General features: G+C 48.1%; 2 protein-coding genes across 2 annotated transcripts; both read right to left on the reverse strand.

Moving 5' to 3' along the window:
• Positions 1-11311: 11311 nt before the first annotated feature.
• Positions 11312-14910, reverse strand: LOC132317717 (exocyst complex component 7-like). Its single transcript, XM_059822817.1, has 5 exons — positions 14827-14910; positions 13936-14001; positions 12682-12866; positions 11905-12010; positions 11312-11407 (listed from the first exon to the last, which is right to left on the reverse strand). Exons 1-5 carry the CDS (start codon positions 14884-14886, stop codon positions 11312-11314), a joined length of 513 nt encoding a protein of 170 aa, XP_059678800.1. The 5' UTR covers positions 14887-14910.
• Positions 14911-19292: 4382 nt separating this feature from the next.
• On the reverse strand, positions 19293-20420 carry LOC132317718 (forkhead box protein J1-like). Its single transcript, XM_059822818.1, has 2 exons — positions 20373-20420; positions 19293-20090 (listed from the first exon to the last, which is right to left on the reverse strand). Exons 1-2 carry the CDS (start codon positions 20418-20420, stop codon positions 19293-19295), a joined length of 846 nt encoding a protein of 281 aa, XP_059678801.1.
• Positions 20421-23307: the final 2887 nt, after the last annotated feature.

Here is a 23307-nt window from a genome sequence, read left to right on the forward strand (position 1 = left end):
AGACTAAATTAAGGCAGAAAAATCTTCCTCTGCCATTCTGCTACCTAGCACAATCTGGCATCACTCCGAATATCCCTGCTGCAGTGGCGTATGAAGCAATACCAGCCAGCTCTCAGAAGAGCTCAGGTTGCGTCCTGTTCAGTTAAGATGAAGCAATAGTGAGATTTGCTGAAGTGCTGACAAAAGGTGTATTCCAATGTTTTACACTAATGTTTCTTTGGCATAGTCATAGTTTCCAGGTTGGACTTGATGATCTTACAGGTCTTTTCCAACCGTAGTGATACTGTGATTCTGTGATTCTGTCATCTAGAACCTATATCCGTAAGTGAAACAGCATAAGTTTTTCTTTTCCTCTGTATCACTAAAAATGTTTCTATATACGTCAGCTATGCAGAATACTAGTTGAAATATGTGAATATCAATGATTATTTTAAGAATATTTAATGTTGTCATATTACACATGCTTACAGTTTATTTCAGAGCGTGTCTTTTCTCTTCTCCCATTTCTACTTCTCGAGTGTATCCTATGAGGCACTACCAGAGGCTAGAGGTGAACAATAAAAGACTTCAATTCCAAAATATATTCACTTGAAACCCAGTATTGTGTACCTGGTTTTTAGCAGGTTTCTTTAGCATAATAGCAACAAAGAAAGACAGAAATCAAACAGAAGCTAAAAATAAAGATTGCATGTACGTTTTCGCACACTAAAGTTAGAATTATTTGGAGACATTTTATCTGTAGAGTGTCCTCACCTTCAAGACAAGGGTTTTTAAAACACTGGATTTGAGCAAGTAAAGACAATGCTGGCCAGCATTTGTCTTTGCTCAGATAACATTTCCTTTGTGGCCTCTCAGTTTAACGGTATTGATAGTTGGAAAGTCTTCACTAACATACAGTTAAGTATGAAGACAGGATGCAGCAACAGAATATCTGTTTTCTCTTGTTTACAAAGCACTTCAGTCCCACGCTGCTTATCACCTTACATAAGCGCGCTATTTTTTTCCCAGCTGTTAAAGCACAAAATCAGAAACTTTGTCTTTGACAAAACTGTAGGTGAAATCAAGTTTCAGAGTATTCCAAGATAGAAAATAGAACCTGCAAGAAACACATACCAAAACGCTTGACAAAAACAACTACAGGGTCATTCTCTTCTTCTCATAAGAAAGCAAATTAGGAACAAAAGAACAAGTTCTACAGAGGTGGAAAATGATTTTTACGAATGCTTGCTTTGCAGATGAATGGAAACATAATTCCACAAAGAAACAGAAAGCAGAATGCACGACAGAACTCGGGACTGCAGAAGCAGTCCACACATACTGCTGCAAAATTGTTGAAGGACAACCACAAACAAAATTTTAAAGTGTTTTCATCTCTTTCTCTTTGAGCGTCTCTCCCCCAAATATAATGAATTTTGCTAAGGGCCTGGACGTGTGACAGAGCAGCACAACCAAAAGTAAAAGCAACCCTTCAGCCTGTTCCCAGATCACAAAACATTCTGTGCCTCAATGAACCATAAGCATTTAGTTTTGTCGGCAAATGAAAACTTAATCTGAGTCTGTGATTAAAACGTATTCCTACCTCAGGATCATCGTCATCAAAATCACAGTAAGTGGAATGATCAGGATTATTCATTTTATCCAAAAGTTCAATAGCAAGACTTGGATTTAATCGCTGGGTAACAAAAAGGATGCTGAAAGACAGAAGGAAAAACACAGATTAAAATTCCAACCACCCATATTAAGCACATTTTAATTTTAGAACTTAAAAAAAATCCCACACATAAATTTATACCTGTAGTAACTTTTCAGCTGTTGGTCTTTTTTCAGGATTTTTTTCTAACTACCATTTCCACAGAGTGATGGAAACTATTGGACCTGTAAAAGGAAGTGGTAAACATGAGAATCAATTGCCCAGTGAAATACATGATCATTATCTACTGAAACAGAAAAGTACTTGCCATTTCATTTTGTCCTTTAACTCAGGAGGCTGGCAGTTGCTTTTCATCATTAGCAAAAGCGCTCTAAAAAAACCAACAGTATTTCTGTGGGTGACATGGCAGTACATACCTGACATGAATTTTGAATACATTGTTTAGTTGGCAGGAAGAAGTCCATCCGTTTAAGAGACGCTACCAGGACAACATGACGCGTTTATGCAGCAAAAGGAGTTGTCACAATTTCTATCACGTACATCCAGAACACTTACAACCCAACACCCTTGCAGTACCCCCAAACACCACAAGCACCCATGTAGCCACTACTCCAAATGGATGATTTGGGAAGCTGTACTTACACACTGCGCTTTAACCCTTTGCTCACCTCACGGGATGTAGGTCAAACATTGGAGGCTGAAGCTCAGCGAGCTCTGTAGCAGTTATTCCAGCTGCCCACAGATCACAGAGGTGCTTATAGCCACCTTTTCTTCCTACTGCAGCAACTTCTGGCGCCATCCTAAAGGGTAAAACACATTTTTAGATAAACTTCTCGCCACAAATCAAACATTCTTCTGTATGCAGTGGTTTACTACTCTTTTTCCTAAAGCTCTCAATCTATAAGCTCACAGCATATACACTTCCACATGTGGATATATACACAGGGGTGCGTGTGTGTGCGCACATGTGTGTGCAAAAAGTTCCGTAATGTATACATGAAGTTCTCCTCAATCACCTTCTCGTGACTAACAGGCAGTTTCCAAAACAGCTATTTCGCTGTTGTCAGTGGATGAAACCAATCTGCCTCAGGCTGTTCTGCAGGCACACAACAAACTGCCCCTCCACAGCCAAAGAGCCTGAGGGGTCATTATTCAGCTACAGTAAAACCCAAATAATACCCAAATTCACACACTGCCCCAGAAAGTGATCAACTGACCTTGAAGAGCAGAATTCTAACCAGAAAGAACTCACAAAATATCAGCGGGGCTCCTGTCATTCCGGCTCGGCTGCTCCGGGCTCGGCTCGGCCCGGCGGGACTCGGCTCAGCTCGGGTCGTTTCGGCTCCGCTCCCATCCGCGGGCTCGGCTCGGCTGCTCAGGGCTCGGCTCGACTCCACTCGGCAGGGCTCGGGTGATTTCGTCTCGGCTCGGCCCGGCGGGACTCGGCGGGGCGGGTCTGGGCCGGGCCCGGTGCCGGTGCCGCAGCCCCCGCCCAGGCGAACCGGCCCGGGCGCTGCCCACGCAGGAGCTCTCCTCGGGCGGGTCCCGGGACACCCCTGCCGAGCTCCGCCGAACCCCCCTCGCTGGGCGGCAGCCGGCGGGACCGAGAGACCCCGGCGGGCGCAGGGCAGAGGCGCGGCGGTCCCGGCCCGCCCCTCCCCGCCCCTCCCGGGACAGAGGGGTCCGCAGCGGCTGTCCCGGGGCTGCTGCCCCACGCCCACCCGTGCGGCGGCACCGAAGCGGGTGGAAGAGGCCCCCGGCTGCCGACCCCAAACGCGCCCCCCCGCAGGAGCTCCCGGAGCGAGGGGGCCCTGGCCGGGGACGCCCGGCGGGCTCCAGCACCCTTCCCTGGAACGAGTTTATTTAAGGCGGTCCTCTGAACCCGAGCGTGGAAGGTTTGCTGCTTTTCCTCAGCTGTGGACGCAGGGCTTCGCAGGACGGACCATTCCTGTCCGGTAATGTTACCGAAAATCGTAACCAAGAAAACTCTCCAACCCAAATGATAGTTTAGAAAGCCGACATTGGTTTATTGCAGCGCTGGGTGCGTGGGGGATCCTTCCTCCCAGCATGCACACCCGGTTGAAATCATGACAGGTACTTAAACAGTTAACAAAGTTAGTTACGCCTCCTGGTCCCACCCTTTAGCTAACTATTGGTTAGGATCTTTCTTACTGCATCTTAAAGATACAGTTCTCTTTTAATTCACTACACATGCCCAGAGAGTAGGGGGCTTATTTGGGCTGGGGGCTTTTCTAGCTCGGAGGTGTGGTTTTTAACAGTATAGTGAGGTAGGTCAGCCTTAGGGCACCCATTTGGGGCATTTCACTGACTTGGCTGTTTGGCCAAGTCTCAAGTTTGCATATCAGCCATTATCAGTAGACCCAGAGGCTATATCAGGTGCCAGGTCTGCTTTTGTCTCCAGGTAGACAACATTAACATAACGCAATAGAGCTAATCGCCACAGCCAGCCTGTTTCCGGGAAAACTAATGCATATTTCAGTTTGTGTGACACAGTATCATCTTAACTCATCTGTACAAAGGTTGCACAAAGGGATCTGGGTTTTTTGTATGCTAACTAAGTTGTTTAAGTCTTTGGTATCAGTAACACGTTGCCTGCTCCCCAGAGCCACAATCGCAGCCACTGGGTTAGACCTGCAGAAAGAGGTGCCTTTCCGAGGGGTATTTTCTGAGCGTGCTCAACATAGACCCATCAGGAGCCCCACAGCCAAGACAAGGAATGATCTCTGGCGTTACAGGAAGCGATAAAAGGGTGACAACCTCTGGGCTCAAGAGAGCAATTGCAGCAGCAATTCCCATCACAGGCATCATAGAATAACGGATGCTGCCCACCCATGTCTAACTCGCATTAAGTCACCCTAATCCCCAAGACACTTCTCTTCTAAGGAACTGCAAATCAGTTAAAACCATGGAAAAAAATAACACTGGGTTAAAAAGATTTATACTTAACACACACAAAAAACAGACAGAACTGAACAAAAGCCAATGCTGGATATACAGCTAGAAAGCACAAAACAAAGCATTAATGTGACAACTGAAGACTAAGCGCTGCTTCCACATTAAAAGGTTAGTCGTCATGCAACAAGCTACAATTATCACAAGCACATGGACACCCTCTCACAGCAGAGCTTTGCTGTTGCCTGCACAACAGGGAACAAAGTTTTGGGAAGGTAGAAGGAGTTTCTATAGGAGACCTGAGTAAATGGAGAAGGATCCAAGAAATAAAAATGCTGCTGCCAAAATTAAGAATTGTTCTTCCGCTTCAAAGTAATAAACACTTCCAACATGCAAAAAATCCCTACTTCCACCAGTAACTGTAAGCCACAGTGCAGCTTGGAAATGAGTGTTGGCTGCCCAAGTGCTGAGGGCCGCTATCCTGAGGGGAAGCCCAAGTACACACTGCTGCAGAACAGTATCCTGGGGCGCAGGACAGCTCGATCCCATGAAGGGATACGCCGCAGGGGGAAGGAAACTTCAAGTCCCCCAGACAGTGCATCTCTAATGGGGGAGAACAGGAGAGAGGTGTTCCCACTGAATTACCAAGCTGCCTTAACCTGGGGCACTTACTAAATAACAGAACTTGTTGCCAGTGAAACATTACATTTTAGGAACCATTTTTCTTCTACCAGTTCAGAGTGTTCTCAACCACTCAGTAAAGTAAAAATCATATCCATAAAACACATTCTTCCAGTAGGAAACTTCTCCCCTCTAACCGCACACCAGGGAGGTGGCAAGACTTACACCCTCGCTGTGCTGATGCATTTGCTCCTAGCCTCTGCCATACGATCAAGTGAGAGGGCTAGGCCTCTTCTTCCAAGCTTCCTGAGGCCCTTCGTACCCAACACTTCCACTTTATTCTTGGCTGCTTTCAGAAACCTTAACGGCTTGGGCACAACAGCAAGTTCCTCTGAGCAAGCAGGGCTGTAGCAAGCTCTGGAGATATGCACTAAGCTCTTTCTTACTGCTGTTACCAGGGCCCAGCTGATGCAGAGCAGCTCAACCCAGGTACTGTTCTTCTACCAGTTCTTTCATCTTCCCCCACTTTCAAGCATCCGGGGTGGGGGGGGGGCGGGGGGGGGGGGGAAATAAAAAAGAGGGTAAATTGGTGTGAGAACCAAGCAGACAGTACAACTGCTGCTGCTGTCAATAGGATCTCACCTCACAGGTATGCAGCGCACGTCTCCACAGCCCACCCCTGACAGTTTCTTCTCAGATGAGCTGAAACACCACTGCTGCGTTTTATTTGCATAAGCACAATTACCTGTGTTTACGCTGACACACACTGAGTGTTCAGTGTTCACGGGCATCACTTCAGTGCTGCTGTATCCCTCTTACTTAGTATTTTAATTAGGCTTTAATGGATTCTAGTGGAAGCCAAATGCTTTTGTTCCACAATTGTTTTCCCCTATTAGGCAGCTCGCAAACCAAACGGGACTGCGTTTCAGCTACTAATGAAAACATCACATTCAAGCTAGGCAGCAATCAATATGGGAAGCAGGAACAGGCTCTTTGTTCTGCGACACAAAGACTCCACAGCCTGCCTTCCAGGTAGTACCTCACCGCTAGGTAAACTGGAGCATTAAGTAAACTGGAAAAGGGCTCCCCTATAGCTCGAAAAGAGCCCCCAAACCCCCCAAAAGTCAAAAAACACCTGAAACTTCTGCTCCTGTGGCCCAATTGTTAAATAAAATGGCTTTGGGGCATGCATGAGGCACAGTTTTCCAATTGCACATTGTTTCTCTCTTCCATTAAGCAGTTTCCTAACCAAGCAGAAGGGCAACGCATCCTCTTTTTTTAAGCACCAGCTGCAGGAGTCTGTATAAAACCAGCTAAAGTTCTCCGGCTTTTGCTTGTAGTTAGCCAAGATGGGTGCCCCTACCAGCACCTTCCGGCCCTATCCTTCCCTGGCAATGCAGAGCTTCTGAGCTACCTGCTGCTCTAAAGCCAAAAAAAAAAAAGCACTGGGTCTACCGGAATCACAAAGAAGAGGTATTTTATGTGCATATGTTTGCAGCAGGATGATTTGGGAATCTGAATACATCTGCCCTCTGAGACAGACTGCTGACATTTCAAACAGCAAACTACAAAAAAAAAAAAAGCCCACAGATTGCTTCATCAGTTCAACTTGACTTGGCAAGTTTCATTTAAAGAGGAGACAACTTTACTTTAGAAGCACCTCCAGCAGTCAGACTTTCTACTGCATGCTGTAACAACGGGAGACGGTACAGGGTACATCAACAAATAAAACAGTAACGCAGAGATTAAGACCCTCTGAAACAACACATGGATATGGAGCATGTTCTCCAGAATCCAACATAGTACCTGGGGGAGACGCGGGGTCCTCTGCTTTGTTACCCTGTCCCTAACACCTCACCTTCCCTTTAGCTGTAGCCTCTCTTGCTCTTTGCTTTGTGGGTAAACAAGTTATAGCACATCAGATTTAGTTTGTTATTTATCCCTTGCAACAGGTTTAAGTGTGCATTGGGGTGTGCACTGGGATATTCTTCCTTAAGGAAATCAAACTGGAACTGTGAGAAAACCCCCTTGTCTGAAACCCAAATTGGCAGTACTTGACTTTACTTACTGAAGCAGTAGCACAGAAAAAAAATTCTTTGTCCATAATTGAAAAAAGGCTAAAACCAGGGGAATCAAACACCACCAGATGAATATTGCTATGGAGAGGGCCACTGTGCCAGTGCGAAGAGGGTGTAAGACCTCCGCCTCAAGAGCTGTCCTTGAAAGCTGATGGAACTGCAGAAAAACCAGTGAATCTCTGCTCAAAGACTATTTTTTTCCTCCATTTTTAATTTCACTTAAGTAGAATTTAGTAGCCAGAAGAGATGGCTGGTGTATGAGGTTTAACCACCCCTGTCCTTCAAGAGCTACAGTCTGGTTCTCTGTCCGTGTTCACAGAAGATTGGAGACAAATTAGCCACTATCTTTTCTTGAGATTAACAATACCCCAATAGATCATTTGAAATGCGCTTTCCTTCATACACTGTCAGCTCTTTAAGTGCATTCACACCAATGCTCTGGGCCTTCTAGCTGGCCATCTCACAAACTCCAATTAAACTGGGCAAAAAGATGTGAAAATCTCCTGGCAAACCTACAGCCGAGACATTCATCATGACAAGTAATTCTGGATGGCCAAATGCATCCATTTTGGAGGAACCCTGTTGGTAGAGAACAAATGCTTGTGCTCTCAAACATGTGGGCTCCTTTCTGTACTCTCTGTGTGAGCATCCAAGATCTGAGACCCATTAAAAAATCCTAGTGATTTTCTTCTCATCTGCTCAAAAAAAATCTCATCCATCTATTTACCTAGGGCATAGGGGAGATGTTACCATTTGGCAGGCTGCTCAGAAATGTTTGCTGACCCTGCTAACTTCACAGCAATCAAAACCCAGGGATCTTTTCAGTATCCGGTGATAACCAAGAACTGTGGACCAAACCTGAAGCACCTGCAACCCGAGGTCCCCATGGCTCAACTACAGATCCCCATCTGGCATCTTTCCAGTAGAGTGCTACTGAACCACACAAAAATAATTTTTACCTATTGGAATCATGTTGTTGGGCAGGAGAGACTGCTCAGGAGCTGAACACAAATGACTGCCATCGTGCTTAGGAACCATTTAAAACACTGATTTTCTGCCATCTGCAGCATAGCTAGTTCTCCTCAGCAGGAGGATATTGTCCTCTACAGGCCTCCCAACACTGAGGGCAAATTCTTAGGCAAATAACTACCTGTCAAACTCCAGAGGAAAGCCAAGTGTGGGGTAAGACATACCCTTGTCAGGTGGTGCTCTGCTGACAGGGCAAAATCCACTGAAATTCGCAGACTATCTGCATTCACCAACTGCAACTCACACATCAGCTTTCAGGAACAGCTCCAGGACACAGCAGCAATGGCACAGATTGATTTTAAAAGACCAGAGGGGTTATCTCTGGATGTCACAGCCTTCCCCAGCCAGCCCCCCTTCTCCAAATATCCCAGGCACATCCTCTGCTTTAGCAAGAAGAGGCCCAGCAAAGCCTCTCCACACACAGAAGTGAAGAGAGCGAGCACCAGGGCCAGCACACGCACACATAGACGCACATTACCTGGGATGAGGACTGCATTCACATCAGGATTATAAAAATAAACACAGCACAATTAAAATGGGCATTTCTTTTCCTCCCTTTCCCCATCCCATCCATTCCCAGTCCCTAGCCACATTTCTTATTAAGTTTTTGAACCCAATAAGAGTATTTTGACAACACAGGAAAAAATATTAGGGTGGGAGAGTATTGGCCAGGTAAACCCACAGAAATATGAACTTCTCTGACTTTGATCACTATTGCAGAGGGTGCTGTGACACACAGCGGGACAATATCGCTGTGCTGCTGCGGGAGGTATGTGCTAGCTTTTGCTGGCCCTCCTGGCTGTGCTCCCACTAGATGGCACGTTTCAGAGATGGGAATTCCAGCTCTGCGTTCTGGTACACCGGAGCGAGCGGCCTCACCAGCTGCAGAAAATGCAGCAAAACTCCATTATGAGGAGAGGTGGAGTAAGCCACCAACCACATTCCTAGTTCCTCCAAAAACAAGCCAAGGCAAAAGCTTAACAGCCCTTCCAAAACTGAGACAACTTTGGATCTCATGTCAGTAGGCACCTACCTAGTCCCCATCTCAAGTCCTGATGAGTTCTTGGTTTCCTAGCATAGTAATAATTTATTCATAACTAATGATTATTAAAGTGATGTGTTTTATCAGATCACAGTTTTCTATTTTGCTGTGGCACAGTCTGTATTCCATATTCCAAGGCTGAGGACAGGTGCTCTCAGATCATATCCTTTTATAGCCCTTTTATAACAGAGACAGAAAATGCCTGTAGCCTCAATGCTGAATCCAGGGCAGAGAAGAGGCGCTTATCTCCAAAGTCTCACCCCTGCTTCTGTCCTAAACGCACATTTTAGACACAGAGGCTACCTCAGCAGTGAGAAGGCCTACAGATAGGTGTTTGATAGCCAGGCAAGAGGATACACAGTACAGCAATCCCCCCCACCCCTTCAAGAACTCACCTGGTCTCTTGAGTGGCTTTTTGGTGGGGGTGTCCTTCCTTTTGTTCAGAACGGCAGGGGAATATGGCACTCCAGTGGAGGAGCTGTTCTTACGGAAATGGTCTTTCAGCCCCTTGATGGAGCGGTCAAGCTGGACAGAACGGATTTGGAAGTAAACAGGCATAAAATCTAGGGAGACAAGGTAGAAACAAGATTATAGGCAAACAGGGAACACTATATGATAAAACAAACCTTTCCTGAAACACTCTGTGCCCCTAAGGGGCCCTAGTAGCATTGATGTGGGACCCGAGGTGGTTTTCCCTCCCAGAGCCTCTCCTGTTTTCTTCAAAAACTGCTACTTCTTCTTCCTTCCCCCACAGTATTCATTCCAGCCCTCCCACCACACACAACAAGTCTGTGCACCAAGAGCACATCAGTTGTGGAACTGATGGGAGACATTTGCGCAAGACATTGTCAATTCAAGTGCTCAGTTTCTAACATGAGACTTTACACACTTCTCAGGATTCAGGGCATTCAGAAACTAAATGAGGCGTTCATCATTTGAAAGCAGAATACAAACTGACTAACAAAATATGCTATATATGCTTCAGTCGCCTTTGATCATGGAAAAGTTCTTAAGAAGCTTTTAAAAGATGTTTGTCATACTTGGTAAGCACAGTAATCCCCACTCAGAAGCAAATCATTGAGGTGGGGGGTGATTCTAGTAGCTATATGTATGTGAAAGTACAGGTTTCCTGTAACAAGTCCACAAAATTGTTCACTCCCAAAGAAAAAGTTAATAAAGGAGTATAAAGCTGTAGGCAGATTTTGATGCTGCAGAACAGGAAAGAAGAGACATGTACTGACTGAAGAAAGTCGTCTGTGCTGCTTCCCCCCCCGCCCTTGGTCACATTTACTACAAAAAGTTCTGTTCATAAATAGTTCCCAAATGGGAATAAGTGACCAGTGTCTCACACATTTATAACACTTATAATGATGGAGCACTAGATAGTTGCAGCTCCATCAGAAGGCATCACAGATGCAAGTTAAATGGATTTCTGCTATAGGACAGGCTATGCATTACGACAATTTATGCTTTATTTACACAGCTCGCTCTCTCATCATATTCACCAGATCATTCTGTTCAACTGACAAACCATCACTCACTACAAATGCTGTAAAAAAAAAAAAAAGGAGGATCTTAAGAAGGTGACTGAAAGGAGACTGAACTACTCACCTAAAAGGTGCCACTAAGGCAGTCACTAGTTTTGCTAGCGCTGCTAGCTACCAACGGCAGTGAGAGTCATGATTTGTTAGCCACAGCAGCACCTGAGCAGAGGCTTCAAGGCTGAAGGTGTGTGATCTACAATCAAAGCTGTACAGTGCTACACAGAACCCTCAACACCCTACTTTTGGTCTCAGCCACATGCGGTAAGTAGTTGGAGAGCGCTCACCTGATACAGAACTACAAGGGAACAACACACAGCACTACCAACCTTGATTCCCGCCGTTTTCCACCAGCCAGCCAGAAATGCAGATGATATCGTGTAGGACGCTCTCCGGGAGGTGCTCCAGAGACGTCTCCTCCTGCATCTCCATTTCATCATCCCCGCTGATCAGGTCCAGGATGAGGATGGGTGGGACCGGCTTGGTGTGTCGTGTCATCAAGCTGCAGCTTGCCCCTCTCAAAGAGGGATTTCTGGCACACAACAGCAGAAGGACAGAAGCAGCACAGGGCTTCTGTAATCAGTCACTCACAAGTATTTCTGTATAAGAACGTACTTTCTGCAGCGTTTCTAACCACATGCTTCAAACTCCAACACCTGTAACTAAGAAACTTTTAAAGCAAATTAAATAAAAAAGGCTTGGGAGTTGCTCAGTTTTCAAGTGGGATTTAAACAGATCTCCCATTCCGTTCAAGCAGTTGAAGGACTGACAAGAGCTGCTCAGGAAGAGGTTCAATCAACTCCACCACACGTGCAAGATGCACTTTCAGAAGTCCTATGGCACAATGCGTAGAGAAAGCAAAACGCCACAAGCAGAAACGCTGCCGAGTGCAGACTTAAACAGAAGCCAAAACAACTGTTTCTTTAGCTGTGCCCAAACACCTTCTTTACAAGGCAGCAAGCAAGAGGGCAAGCAGCAGGGCTACATCTGTCCCTCTTACCCATGCCAGGTTCCAGACCCATGACCTACCATGCGGTTCAGCTCTGGGCTGTCTGGATTGTTGTCCTGGAAGTATTCCACCGCCTTCTGGATTTTGTCCATGCAATTCAAGTACTCCTCCAGCCTCCCAGTGGGGCTGAAAATAAAACCAAAAAGAAACAGAAGAAGCAAAGAAAGAAGGTATCAAGAAAGCACCAGACCAAACTCGGGATAAAAATAACAAGGAACATTTAAATTGCCTTTTCTTCAACTAGGAGGAGGTCATGGGATTCCCTTTTGCCTCCACTCAATAGCACCGCAGAATACCCAATCCATGCAGCAAGTGCAGAAGTACTGATGATGGAGCAGCACACAACTCTCAGCCTTGCCATCCTTTCCCAGTCAGGCCCTGATGGGAAGGTAGAGGAAGCTGCACATCCCACCCCAGAGAAGGGCCATCACAGCACCTTCCCAGAGACTGAAAGCAGGCTCCAGAACAGTTCCGATTCATCCTGGATGCAGCGACAACATCAACAGGGCAGGAAGAACCTTTGGGAAAAGGGTGGAGGAAAGAAGAGAAGCCACCAATGCTCATCAGATTCATATGGCAGCATGTCTGCAAATCCTGGAAGAGACACCAGGGTCTGAGCAGACTTTGCCCTCTGGGGATTGCTGAAGGTCAAGTCAGGCAGCTTCATTGTGGACTGACAGTGGGAAAAGAGTGGGGGAAGGGTACAAGGAACATTATGATGAGTGTGTGGAGTCAGGTCCCCTGCCAGAAGTTCAATAGGATGAAGCACCCCAGTAAGATCTAGCTGCTCAACTCACCCTTCCTTTATGATCTTCTCTGTGTCCTTAGCCACATGGGAGTAACTGATGACGTGATCCAAGCAGGACAGGGTCTTCTCCACGTTCTCCTGCAAGCGCTGCAGGTTCTCTGCCTGTTTATGGACAGGGATGATCGAGTTCTCCAGCTTCATCAAACGACTTTCAAAGGAGGAAAGAATAGAAACCTACACGCCAAGAGAGAAACAGAGAGCTGAGGACATCCTTCCACCTGGACCCATACAGTTGGACAGCAGTTAGAGCAGGGCAATCAGGGACCTTCAAGTCCCAGCTTCACTTTTTGAGCTCTGCTACTAATTTGCCATGGCTCCTAAAGCAGGCTGTTTAATCCCTCTATGTCCTAATTTGTATTAATAATCACAAAATAGATCACCTGCCATACAGAGACGGGCCAAGCTTGAATTAGATGTTTGTAAAGTGTGAAGCTAATGTTTCAAGACAGTACTAAGGAGGAGCAAAATTTTATTTGACAGCAGAAAACAAAACCACAGGAACTGCCTAGAGGTGCCCTAGGTAAAAAGAACAAAAACATAAACCGGCTGCCACTTTGCTCCATACCACTAAGACCCAAATATGAGATGCACAACACGACGACACAGGACCAGTATAGCGAGAACCTTCTTTTCCATCATAGACATTTAGTTTTTAAAAGGGACTGCGATATTGCTTCTGAAAGGTGGAAAACCTCTTAGTAAGCTCATAAATGGAGCCTTAATGTCATCTTTTCCAGGCAAAAATGTAATTCTTTCAAGACTCACTCCTACGTTATGTTTTCCACACTTCTCTGGCAGTGCCTCTATGACCTTCTTGAAGCACTAAGCCCAAAACGGGACATAGTATACTAGCTGAGGGCTTAGGAGCAATTAGAGCGTGGGAATTACTTTCTACCTCCTAAGCAGAACACTCCCAAAATAAAACTCCAAACGAGACCTGACTTTATGAAGCAACAACATGATGCTGTTGCACAAACTAGTCTGGGGTCTATTAATACCAATTCCCAAGAGAGAGGACAGACTCATTTGAGCCCTCATCTCCTCAGGAGAGAAGCTTAGGATTTAAACATTCATCAGTTTCCCACTTCGCCCAGCCACTGAAGTGTCAAACACAGATGCAGAGCAAGTGGTTCATTACTCTGCATTCCTCAGATAGGCACAATGACAGCCTTGAAAACAGATTGTCCTAAGAAAAAGTAAACCGAGGCCCAACATTGGGGCTGAACTTCAAGGACCTCCTTACTATGTTCTTTGTAAGCTGGTCACTCTTCTCAAGGCTCTCTTTGATAAAGGACAGGGTTTCTTCTTCCTGTCAGCAGGATGAAAAACTAGTCTTCAATTCTGAACATGGAGCATTTAAGTCACTACATGCTACACGTACGTTTTTACAAGTCCTGGTAAACACTGCAGCAAACAATGTTTGATCTGATGCTGACACCACATTTTAATATGCCACCTCTTCGCAGAAATCACAACAACTGACCCGAGGCGAGAGACGCATAACATAAGTGAGGGGTTTATGGATTACTCATTTCCCTCTAATATCCCAAGCCCATGAGCCTTAGCACACTGAAGTCACAGCACAATATAACATTAACACCTTTACCACAGAGGCACACCGGCACAAGACCACATTTGCCTGCCACAGCACAACACAGGTGTTGCACAGGCACCATCCAAATCCCCCACACAGCCGTGAACTCAAGCAGCCAACGCAAAGCAACCACCAAGGGCTGTTTTCAAGTCACCAAAGCCCAGAGATGGGGTGGGGGGGACGGACGGGACACAGCAACCTGCAAGGGCTGGCCCCACAGGCTGCACCTGAGGACCTGAAGGGAGAGCCCCCAGAAGCTACCAGGCCCTAAGAGCAGGGCCCCAGCCCCAAAGCGGGGGGCAGAAATACCTCCTGACCCTGAAAACTAAGGGCCCTCGGCCCTGAAGGGGACCTGGGGATGCTGACAGGCCCGGAGCGGGGTGACCAGGCCCTTAGGGGGCCGCGGGACGCTCCCAGGCCCGGAGGGGGCCTCCGTGCCAGCTCCCAGGCCCATCTCCTAGGCAACGCGCTGGGGCTGCGGGCCCGGGACCAGGCCCCGGCCCCGGCAGGGCCCGCAGCAGGGCCCTAGCCCAGCCCTACTTGCTTGAGCTTGCCCTCGATCGCCCTCCTGCGGGCCGACACCTCCTCGGCGGGGATCATCCTGCCGCGGAGCGCCGGGGCCGCGCTCCACCGTTCAGTCCCACTGCAGACACCCTCTTCCGCCCTCCCGTCACTGCCGCGGCGCCATCTTGGGAGTGGCAAGACACATTGAGCATGCGCAGCACGACCAAGGGCCCCCTGGAGAGTGGTCTCCATTTAAGTAGGGGCCGGAAAGGCACCAGCCCTGAACGCGCATGCGCTGTTGTCCCAGAGGGGAAGAGGCGCATGCGCACTGCCCCTCGTGACGGGCAGTTTGGGAGTAGTGGGCAGCGGCGCCGCCATGTTGGAAGTGGTGTGGCGGGTGCCAGGGTGGCACCCCATTTCTGTCAGGGCAGGACTGGCTCCCCAGGCCCGCCATCCCCACTGCGGCCTGGCCGAGTCGAGCTCCTCCAACCCCAGTATCACCGACGTCCCCACAGGACACGACGTCCTGACGGGGGTCCAAAGCCACCCAGCCTTCCCCCCTGCCAAGCTGTTGGGGCGGCCAGGCCCAGGGCCACTCTGCCACACACCGTGAGGGGGAAACGAGGTGTGGAGGAAGATTACAGGGGTTTGAGCCCAGGGAAATTAAATTGTAGAGATTTGAGTATGAATTATGGAAATGTAGACATTTGCAGGAGTGCAGGTCACTCCACTCCCATCCAGCGTCCATTTTCCAGAAAGAAAGGCTACCACCACAGGGAAGGTGCTGCCTTCTCCTGCGGCATAGGTGGGGATGGCCGGCTTTATCACACGCTGAGGCAGTTACGGGGCTCTGCAACCTCACAAACCACATCCAGCCTGGCACAGGGAGCTGGTTTTATCAGAACAGACAGTCCCAGCCTGCCGTCTCATGGTGCACCGAGGCAAGGCCCCTGCTGCGTGAAGGGACTGGTGTGTTCTCATCCATCTTCCTCTTGTCAAACCACCCCGGGCTCTGGAAAGGAGCTGAAACAGCCCGACTGGTCTCTTTTGTTCAACAACTTCAGTGTGTTTCATAACTCACCTTATCATGCTGCAAACAGCTGTGACCGGGCTCTGGCTGCTGTGAGGGCCGATGCACAGCCAGGGCACTGTGTTTTCTGTGTGTGACATTGCCCAGCCATGACTGCCTGCCCGTGTTTTATGGGGACACCTGCTAGAGGGGATCTTGTCCTGTGGGTACAAGAGAGAAGAGCCCTGTCCAGGGTCAGCGCTCAGCATGTCTTGTGCTTTTCCCCGCTGGGCTGGTGTGATTGGGAAGGTTTCTTTTCTCCATGTACAGCAGAGCCATCTCTTTTTTTTATAGCAATCCATGCTTTTTCTGCTAACACTCATCCCCTCATTCAAAGAGCACCCAGGGCCAAAATGAAATCTCCCCTCTCTGAGCCTGGGGAACAATTGTGTGTGCTCCCCTGAATAGTGCTGTATATCTCCCGAAAACCCAGCAAAAATGTTCCCTCACCCGTTCATGGGGTGACTGAGCCCTCAGAGCAAAGAAGGGGAGCTGGGATAGAGGCACCCAACCCATGTCGCCGCTGCCAGCTAGGGTGCAAAGGGTGAATAAATATACAGAAAGTCAGTCTGCCAATAAATAGTGTAAAAACTACCAGAGTCTGTGCAAACGTGAGGTGCAACGCCACATCCAAGGGGAGGCAGCAGAAAAAACCTGGCTTGCTGGTCAAATGAAAAAAGTCAAAGCAGCAGAGGTTATTTCTGGTAAAATGAAAAAGAAAGGGTAGAAACACTGCAGTTTGAACATGTTAAAATGCAGTGCAAAAGGGCGCAAAGCACACCTGGGATCTTTGGGTTGTAAATACCCCCCCGGCTCATTGCTGGCAGTTTCTCCAGAGTCCCTTTCCAGCCCCTTCTCCCACCATCCCAAGTGGCAGCACTGCCCCACAGCTGTGGGCACAGAGAGGTACCCGCAGCCTGGCCCTGGCCAGCCTCGCACCCAGCCCCACATCCCTGAGCCAACCTGCCCTCCCCATGGGGCTCCCCGAACCTGCTGCCCCCAGACCCGCCACCCCTCACCCTGCCTGCGCCGGCCGGGCTGGCAGCTGAGCGTGCGCTGCTTTTCTTCCCTGCCTTGGCAGAGCCCAACCGCTCCTCGGCGTAATTGGCCTCGCGAGGGCTTGGCTATTCCTGCGGTTTCTGTGCGGCTCCTCTCACCGCCCTGTACCCAAGAGGGCTCTGAAGCCACTTGTGTTTCTCAGGGCATCTACAGGGCCAGGTGGGGACATGGCACAAGCAGAGGGATAGCCCCAGGCACTGACACCATGTCACCCTCAAGAGCTCCCTGCAGGGGCAGGGAAGGATGCTCCAGGGGTTGGGAGCAGCTCCCAGGACTTGGGACCCCGGGCACAGCCACCCTTATGTCGCACAGGTGGGGTGTAACCATTGTCACGCATGTGGTGGTTTGTGCCTCAGTTTCTCCGCGGGGCATTGCTGTGCTGCCACGGAGAGGGGTGATAGCACCCATGTAGCAAGGCTGGGTGTGCAACCAGGGCTGGGCTGGTGAGATGTCCCCTACCTCCAGGGGAGAGGATCAGGCAGAGCCAGGCTGTGCTGGAGGGAAACAAAGAGGCAAAAGGGTTTTTTCTTCTCCATTTTTTTCTTTTTTTTTTTTTTTTTTAAATTTGAAAATAACTTTCCATGGAAAGGTTAAATTGCACACATATCGCTGCAGTTCTTCAGCATCGAGGCCCCGAAACAGGAAAATATAACAAGACCAACAAATAAAAAGGAGCATTGCCAATACAGATATAAACACCTACACTGACCCCCAAAGCCCCCCAAAGACATGGCCTTCACTCCCCAGCCCCGGGACACCGTCCCCAGCTGTGCGGTGGCATCCCAGGGCACTTCAGGTGCTGGCACCTGGGCAAAGCAGTGGCCCAGTCCCAGCTCTGCTGCTTGCGTGAGCTGAAGATGTTGGTTCATCACGCTTTACCGGGGGGATGCGGGACCTGCACTCCCACCTCCACGGCTCCAACCCTCTCCCCAAATTTGGGTGCAAATTACTCCAAGGGTAATTTATATAGTTTTTTAAAGGCTTGTTTATTGATTCTTACACTACAGCTATACTCTCAATAAATTATATTGCTCACATTAAAGGTCCTAAGTGCTTTTGTAACCAAAAAAGAAATTCTTTACAGTCTTCCATTTTTCAGTAAGTCTAAGACATACAACTAAAACTACAGCTTCTACGTGGCACTCACAGTCTTTGGCCTGAGCTCCTGGATGGAGCCTGAATGTGGATTTCCTTCCTCCTTGGTCTCAGCTGGGAGCATTTGATGTGGAGTGACCCCATTGCCACCAGCTGATGGCCATGCCACAGTGTTTTCCTTACAGCTCCCCCAAAAACGCATTCTTAATCGGGGTCCTGCATTGCCCTGGCAGCCACTCATAACCTGATGGATGAGCAAAAGAAGTGGAGAGCAACAGTCTCAGACCAAAAAAACAGAGAGGGGCTATGTCAGCTGGTGAAAGACAGAGAGGGTTTATGGTGGTCTAGACCCTTCAGCAACTGCAGCGAGAATTTTGGCTATAAAAAATACGAAAGCTCGTTCTGGGAGCACCTCGGTCCCTACTGCTCCTCTCCTGCCAGGGCCAGTTCCTGGATCTTTAACGAAACCTGTTGCTGCTGCTCCAGGAATCCTCCCTCGCCTGGTCTTGGTTTACAGAACAATGAACACAAGCCTTTAAAAACAGTGAAAATATAAAACAACTCTCAAACTGTATTTCCCCTATCCCCCCCACTATTAAGAAATTCTAGTGCTAAAAATATAGGTTTCTTTGAATATATAATATATAATAGATTATATAAAAACATCTAAAGAGGCAGACTTGCTGAATTTATAAACCTTTTCTTCTTCCCTAGGCACAAGTCAGGAGGGAGGTTGAACTCGGAGAATCCAGAAGGGACCTCTATTTGCTTGCTAGCTAATTATCACACTATATCTACTAACTACCCTAGATAGAGAAAGGAAAGAGAGACAGAAATGGAGAGACGAAAGGGTGAGGAAATTGCATTTAATCTATAGAGTCCTAAGCCGCCAGGAATCACATGTCTTGGATGGAATTTAGCAGGTGCTCTCCTTTAGCCCTGAAGGAACAGATGTTGTGTCCATTTTCACAGGAAAAAAAAAAAAAAAAAAGGGTAATTCACATTTCTTCCTTTAAAAGTAAAAAAATAAGTAGTGTTCTATTTCTTCTCTCATGGACTAGAGACTTCTGATGTGTCCTTTAAAGATCTATCAAGCAGTTCCTGTGGTGGTGTTTTTTTCTCCCCCCGGTGTTTCTGTGAATAATCTTATGATGAAGCTGGTAAAAATCACTGTGGATGTCTCTGTCTCTAGAAAATCTTGTCCCTTCTAAGTCCCAGCAGCATGGGGGGAGCATCCTACTAAAGTCTGGGTGGGCTTGGAATGGCGACTGGCCTCTTATCAAAGGGCCGTGAGACTGCTCCAGTCGCTCACATCCACTGGCAAAGAGGTATCATTGAGGTCAAACAACTGATCTATGTTGATGCAGTTGGAGAGGAGATCGTCTGTCTCTTCATCCCAGGGATGCTGCAGGAGAGACGTGGCCATCAAGGTTTCGTCAAAGTCCAGGTTGTTCAGGCTGGGTTCAGTGAGGACCTGCTCCTGCCCCTGAGGACAGTCGACGTGGTGCCCTTGTACCGTCAAGTCCGGGTTGCGTGTTGCGGGGCTTAGTGGAGGTGTGAACTCCAGATCCCCGAAAATGGAGAGGTCCCCACTCAGGTTGGTGTCTAAGATGGCCTCCCAGTCAAAGTCACCTTTCAGCGATCCCAGCTCGGTCTGCTCTTCCTGGGTCAGCAAGGCAGAGCTGGAAAGCCGCGACGCCTTGGCCGTTCGCTTGGGCAAGGGCTGCCTGCGCTTCTGGCCTGCTTTGCCATCCTCTGGATTCCGGTTCTCGTTGCCAGTGACTTTTTCAAATTCTTTCAGCAGCTGCTGCGACTCCGTGTTGACGTAGAGGATGCTATCGGTGGTGCAAGTTGAAGTGGCCGAGTTGGTGACGCACCGTACTTCTTGCTGGGCTCTTCCGGTGAAGGACGGGGGGATCTGCACTGGGGGCATCCTCCGCTTTTTGAAGGCACCGTTCTTGAGCCGGTCAGCATGTTGGGGGTCCAGCTTCCAAAACCCGCCTTTCCCCGGCTCGCCCTTCTCCCGGGGGACCTTGATGAAGCACTTGTTCAAGGAGAGGCTGTGCCGGATGGAGTTCTAGACCCAAAAGAGAAAAAAAAACAAGGCTGAATGCTTGTCTGCTACTGCAGCACCTACCTGTGTGGGAAGGCTGGTGGAAAAGCATGTTTTCAGCAAGGACCTTTGGGAAAAAGAAAGCAGAAATGGCAACGTCAAGACATCCCGGGCTTCTGCCCAGCAGAAGCTCCTCCGCCCCGCAGAAACTCCCCTGCCCCGCGTCACCAGCAGAGTTTTCTTGCCTCCTGTCTAATCCAGCCAGAGGTGGCAGGAGCCAAGTGGTTCAAGCTAGGACTTGCCAACCAACGGGAAGCTTTTGGGCAACTCTCCTTGGCTGTAAACGGCGGCCATGGGGCCTTGAATCATGCAGAGCACTGAGAGAAACCAGCCAGACTTGCTCTAGGCCTGGAGCTAAGCTGGAGGAGGTCGGGTCCTCCTTCATGGGTAAGGAGGAAGAGGAGGGTCTTTACACCAATGTGGCCACAGCTTCATTAAAAGTGGCAACACATGGCAGCACCGTGGGGGACGGCATCATCAGGGCCCTCCTTGCATCCCCCAGTTCATCTGCGCCTCTTGCTAGGAAAAATATTTGGCCAAAAACCAGGCAGCATGCCTCCCCGCAGCCAGGCTGACACAAACCAGACAGGCAAAACCGCAGAGATACGTGGGCTGTCCCACCTCAGCCCTGTGTGTCCCCAGTGGTGCCTCCTGGCCCAGGGAAGCTCGGTGTGAAATCACTGAATTTTCATCAACCACCACTCAAACGAGCCGGGGGGAAAAAAAAAGGAAAAAAAAAAAAAAAAGAGGCGTTTCTGCTCCCGTCGAGCTGTTCTGAAACCCTGAATGTGCCTGGAGTGATGTGAATAATCAGAAAGGAAACTCAGTTATTGGGTAAATAACCCAGCGTTGGACTCCACAAAGCCAAGACTGTATTAAGAGATTGGATATGGTAGAGGGTTTTTTTTTTTAATGTTGCCTGGATATCTTTATGCTTATTCATCCATAATCTGTAGTGCCGAATAGGAAAAACAAGGCTTGAATGCTTAGAGCTGTTGAAAAACACGCATATGCGCGCGCACACCCCCCCCCCCCCCCCCCCAAACCCCTCCTCTGGGCTGAAGCTCCTTGGGTGTGTTGGCTTTTCTCCAAAGCACTCAGCTCCCACAGGAATATATCCATCTCCCCCTGGAGTATGGGTGGCATGACCTTTCCAGGCTGTCTTCACGTATGGGAATCGGGATAGGGGATGAGAACACAGCCTCGAAAAGAAAGAAAGAGGAAGAAAAAAGGAAAGAAAAAAGGAAAGAAAGAAAGAAAGAGGAAGAAAAAAGGAAAGAAAGAAAGAGGAAGAAAGAAAGAAAGAAAGAAAGAAAGAAAGAAAGAAAGAAAGAAAGAAGAAAGAAGAAAGAAAGAAGAAAGAAAGAAATAGAAAGAAATAAGAAAGAAAGAAATAAGAAATAAATAAGAAAGAAAGAAAGAATGAAATAAGAAAGAAAGAAAGAAGAAAGGAAGAAATAAGAAAGAAAGAAATAAGAAAGAAAGAAAGAAGAAAGAAAGAAAGAAATAACAAAGAAAGAAATAAAAAAGTAGCAGGAACACAGATAGCCCTGCAAACAATCCAGGCTGTGGTAACTCTGAATTTACAGTTTAACGAAATTTTACAAGGGTCAGAGACTTGCAAGCTGAATTCTCTGCTCCCCATCTCCCCTCCCCATCCCAAACTTCATTCAGCCTGGGCTGCCCTCTGTTATTACCCGGCCGGTTAACATATTTATCATTCCTGCCTGCAACAATCCTGTAAAGCCCCTGCATCTCTGCAGAGAGCGATTGAAAACCTTCTTTCTTTTTTTAATAAACACATTTAATTAAAACCGTGGTGATTACCCAGCCGTGAGTTTGCAGGAGAAAGTCAACGGACTGGCACACAGCTCCTCCTCCCGCATTGCTCCCATAGGTCCCCCCAGCACAGGGGAGGCTGGGGGACCCAGGTGGCCCTGGAGAGGGACCGGAGGGTTTCCTTCCCCGTGATGGGCTTCAAGAGCCGCTGAAGACCCACCTGCCTGGGGAGAAGGTGGGCAACGCCTGGGCAGGGGCTTTGCAGAGGTTTTGCCTGGGTGAGCACCGCCGCCGGGATCATTGGCACACTGCGGATTTGGGCTGGGAATAACCCGAGCGGAGGGACGAGCCACCCAGGTCCCTCCTGCCCTGCCACATCCTAGAAAGCCTCACGTGCCAGAGGTCCCTTCGCGTGATGGAGGAGGGCGGCGAGCCCAGGTGGCTGGGAAAAGCCCCCTTGTTGTTGTTGTTTTTCTTTTTCCTTTTTAATTTCTATTTTTTGCTGCGGGAAATACCTACCCATAGAAGACTTTTTATACAGGTATCTACTATGCAAACTAAAAGCAAACAACCTTCCCTGAGTTTTGAGAGTAACTTGCTAGTTCAGCCTGAGCTTCCATACAGATGCTAAGTAAGATTTTTGTGGCACCGAAATCCCCAGTCTTTATAATTTGGCAAATGAAGACGTTAGTCTGAGTTGAAATAAATGTGTGTGGTTAAAATCAAGTGCAATAAAGACCTTACAATGTATAAGGAAGGGGCCTTTTTTTTACCTGTCTGAAGGATAAAATTTCACAGAAAGGCAGGAATGCTTACCCCTGATAAAGGTGATTTCTTTCTTGGCTTTTCTTGTAAGCATGACTGCTTAAATGTGCGTGGGGGTGAATTTACCCCTGCAGACAGTCAAACTGCATGCAGCTAAAAAACCAAGTTAGATTGCCAGTTTTTATTGCCAAATCAATTTTTTTTCCACTCTCCAGGCCACCCAAGACGGTCTTGAATCGCTCCACTCCATCCATGTCTGCTCTTCCAGTAAAAGGCTTCAGCACCTGCTCACAGCTGCAATGAGAGAGGATCAGCAGCTACCCCACAAGCCAGGACAGGAGTGTGCAAGTGCAGACCTGTTGTAAAACAAAGAGTGGGACTCAGAAGAAAGACTCCACTGAGAGGCCACTAACAGTCAAAAGCTCAAGAGCAGCAAAAGGCAGGACTTCTACCACCGTGTACACGGGTTGAGGCAGGACACAGGGAGTACACAGACCCTTCACAGCATCTATCATCATGCAAGGGAGTTTTGATACCAACAGCTCTTGCCAGGAGCAGCATCCTCTCTTTTGTACCCAGCGGTGTTTTGCACCCAAACTAAGGAGCAAAGAAAGTTGCAATCAATGTCTGAGACCAG

The sequence above is a fragment of the Gavia stellata genome, chromosome 11 (genome assembly GCF_030936135.1).
Source record: "Gavia stellata isolate bGavSte3 chromosome 11, bGavSte3.hap2, whole genome shotgun sequence".
NCBI lineage: Eukaryota > Metazoa > Chordata > Aves > Gaviiformes > Gaviidae > Gavia > Gavia stellata.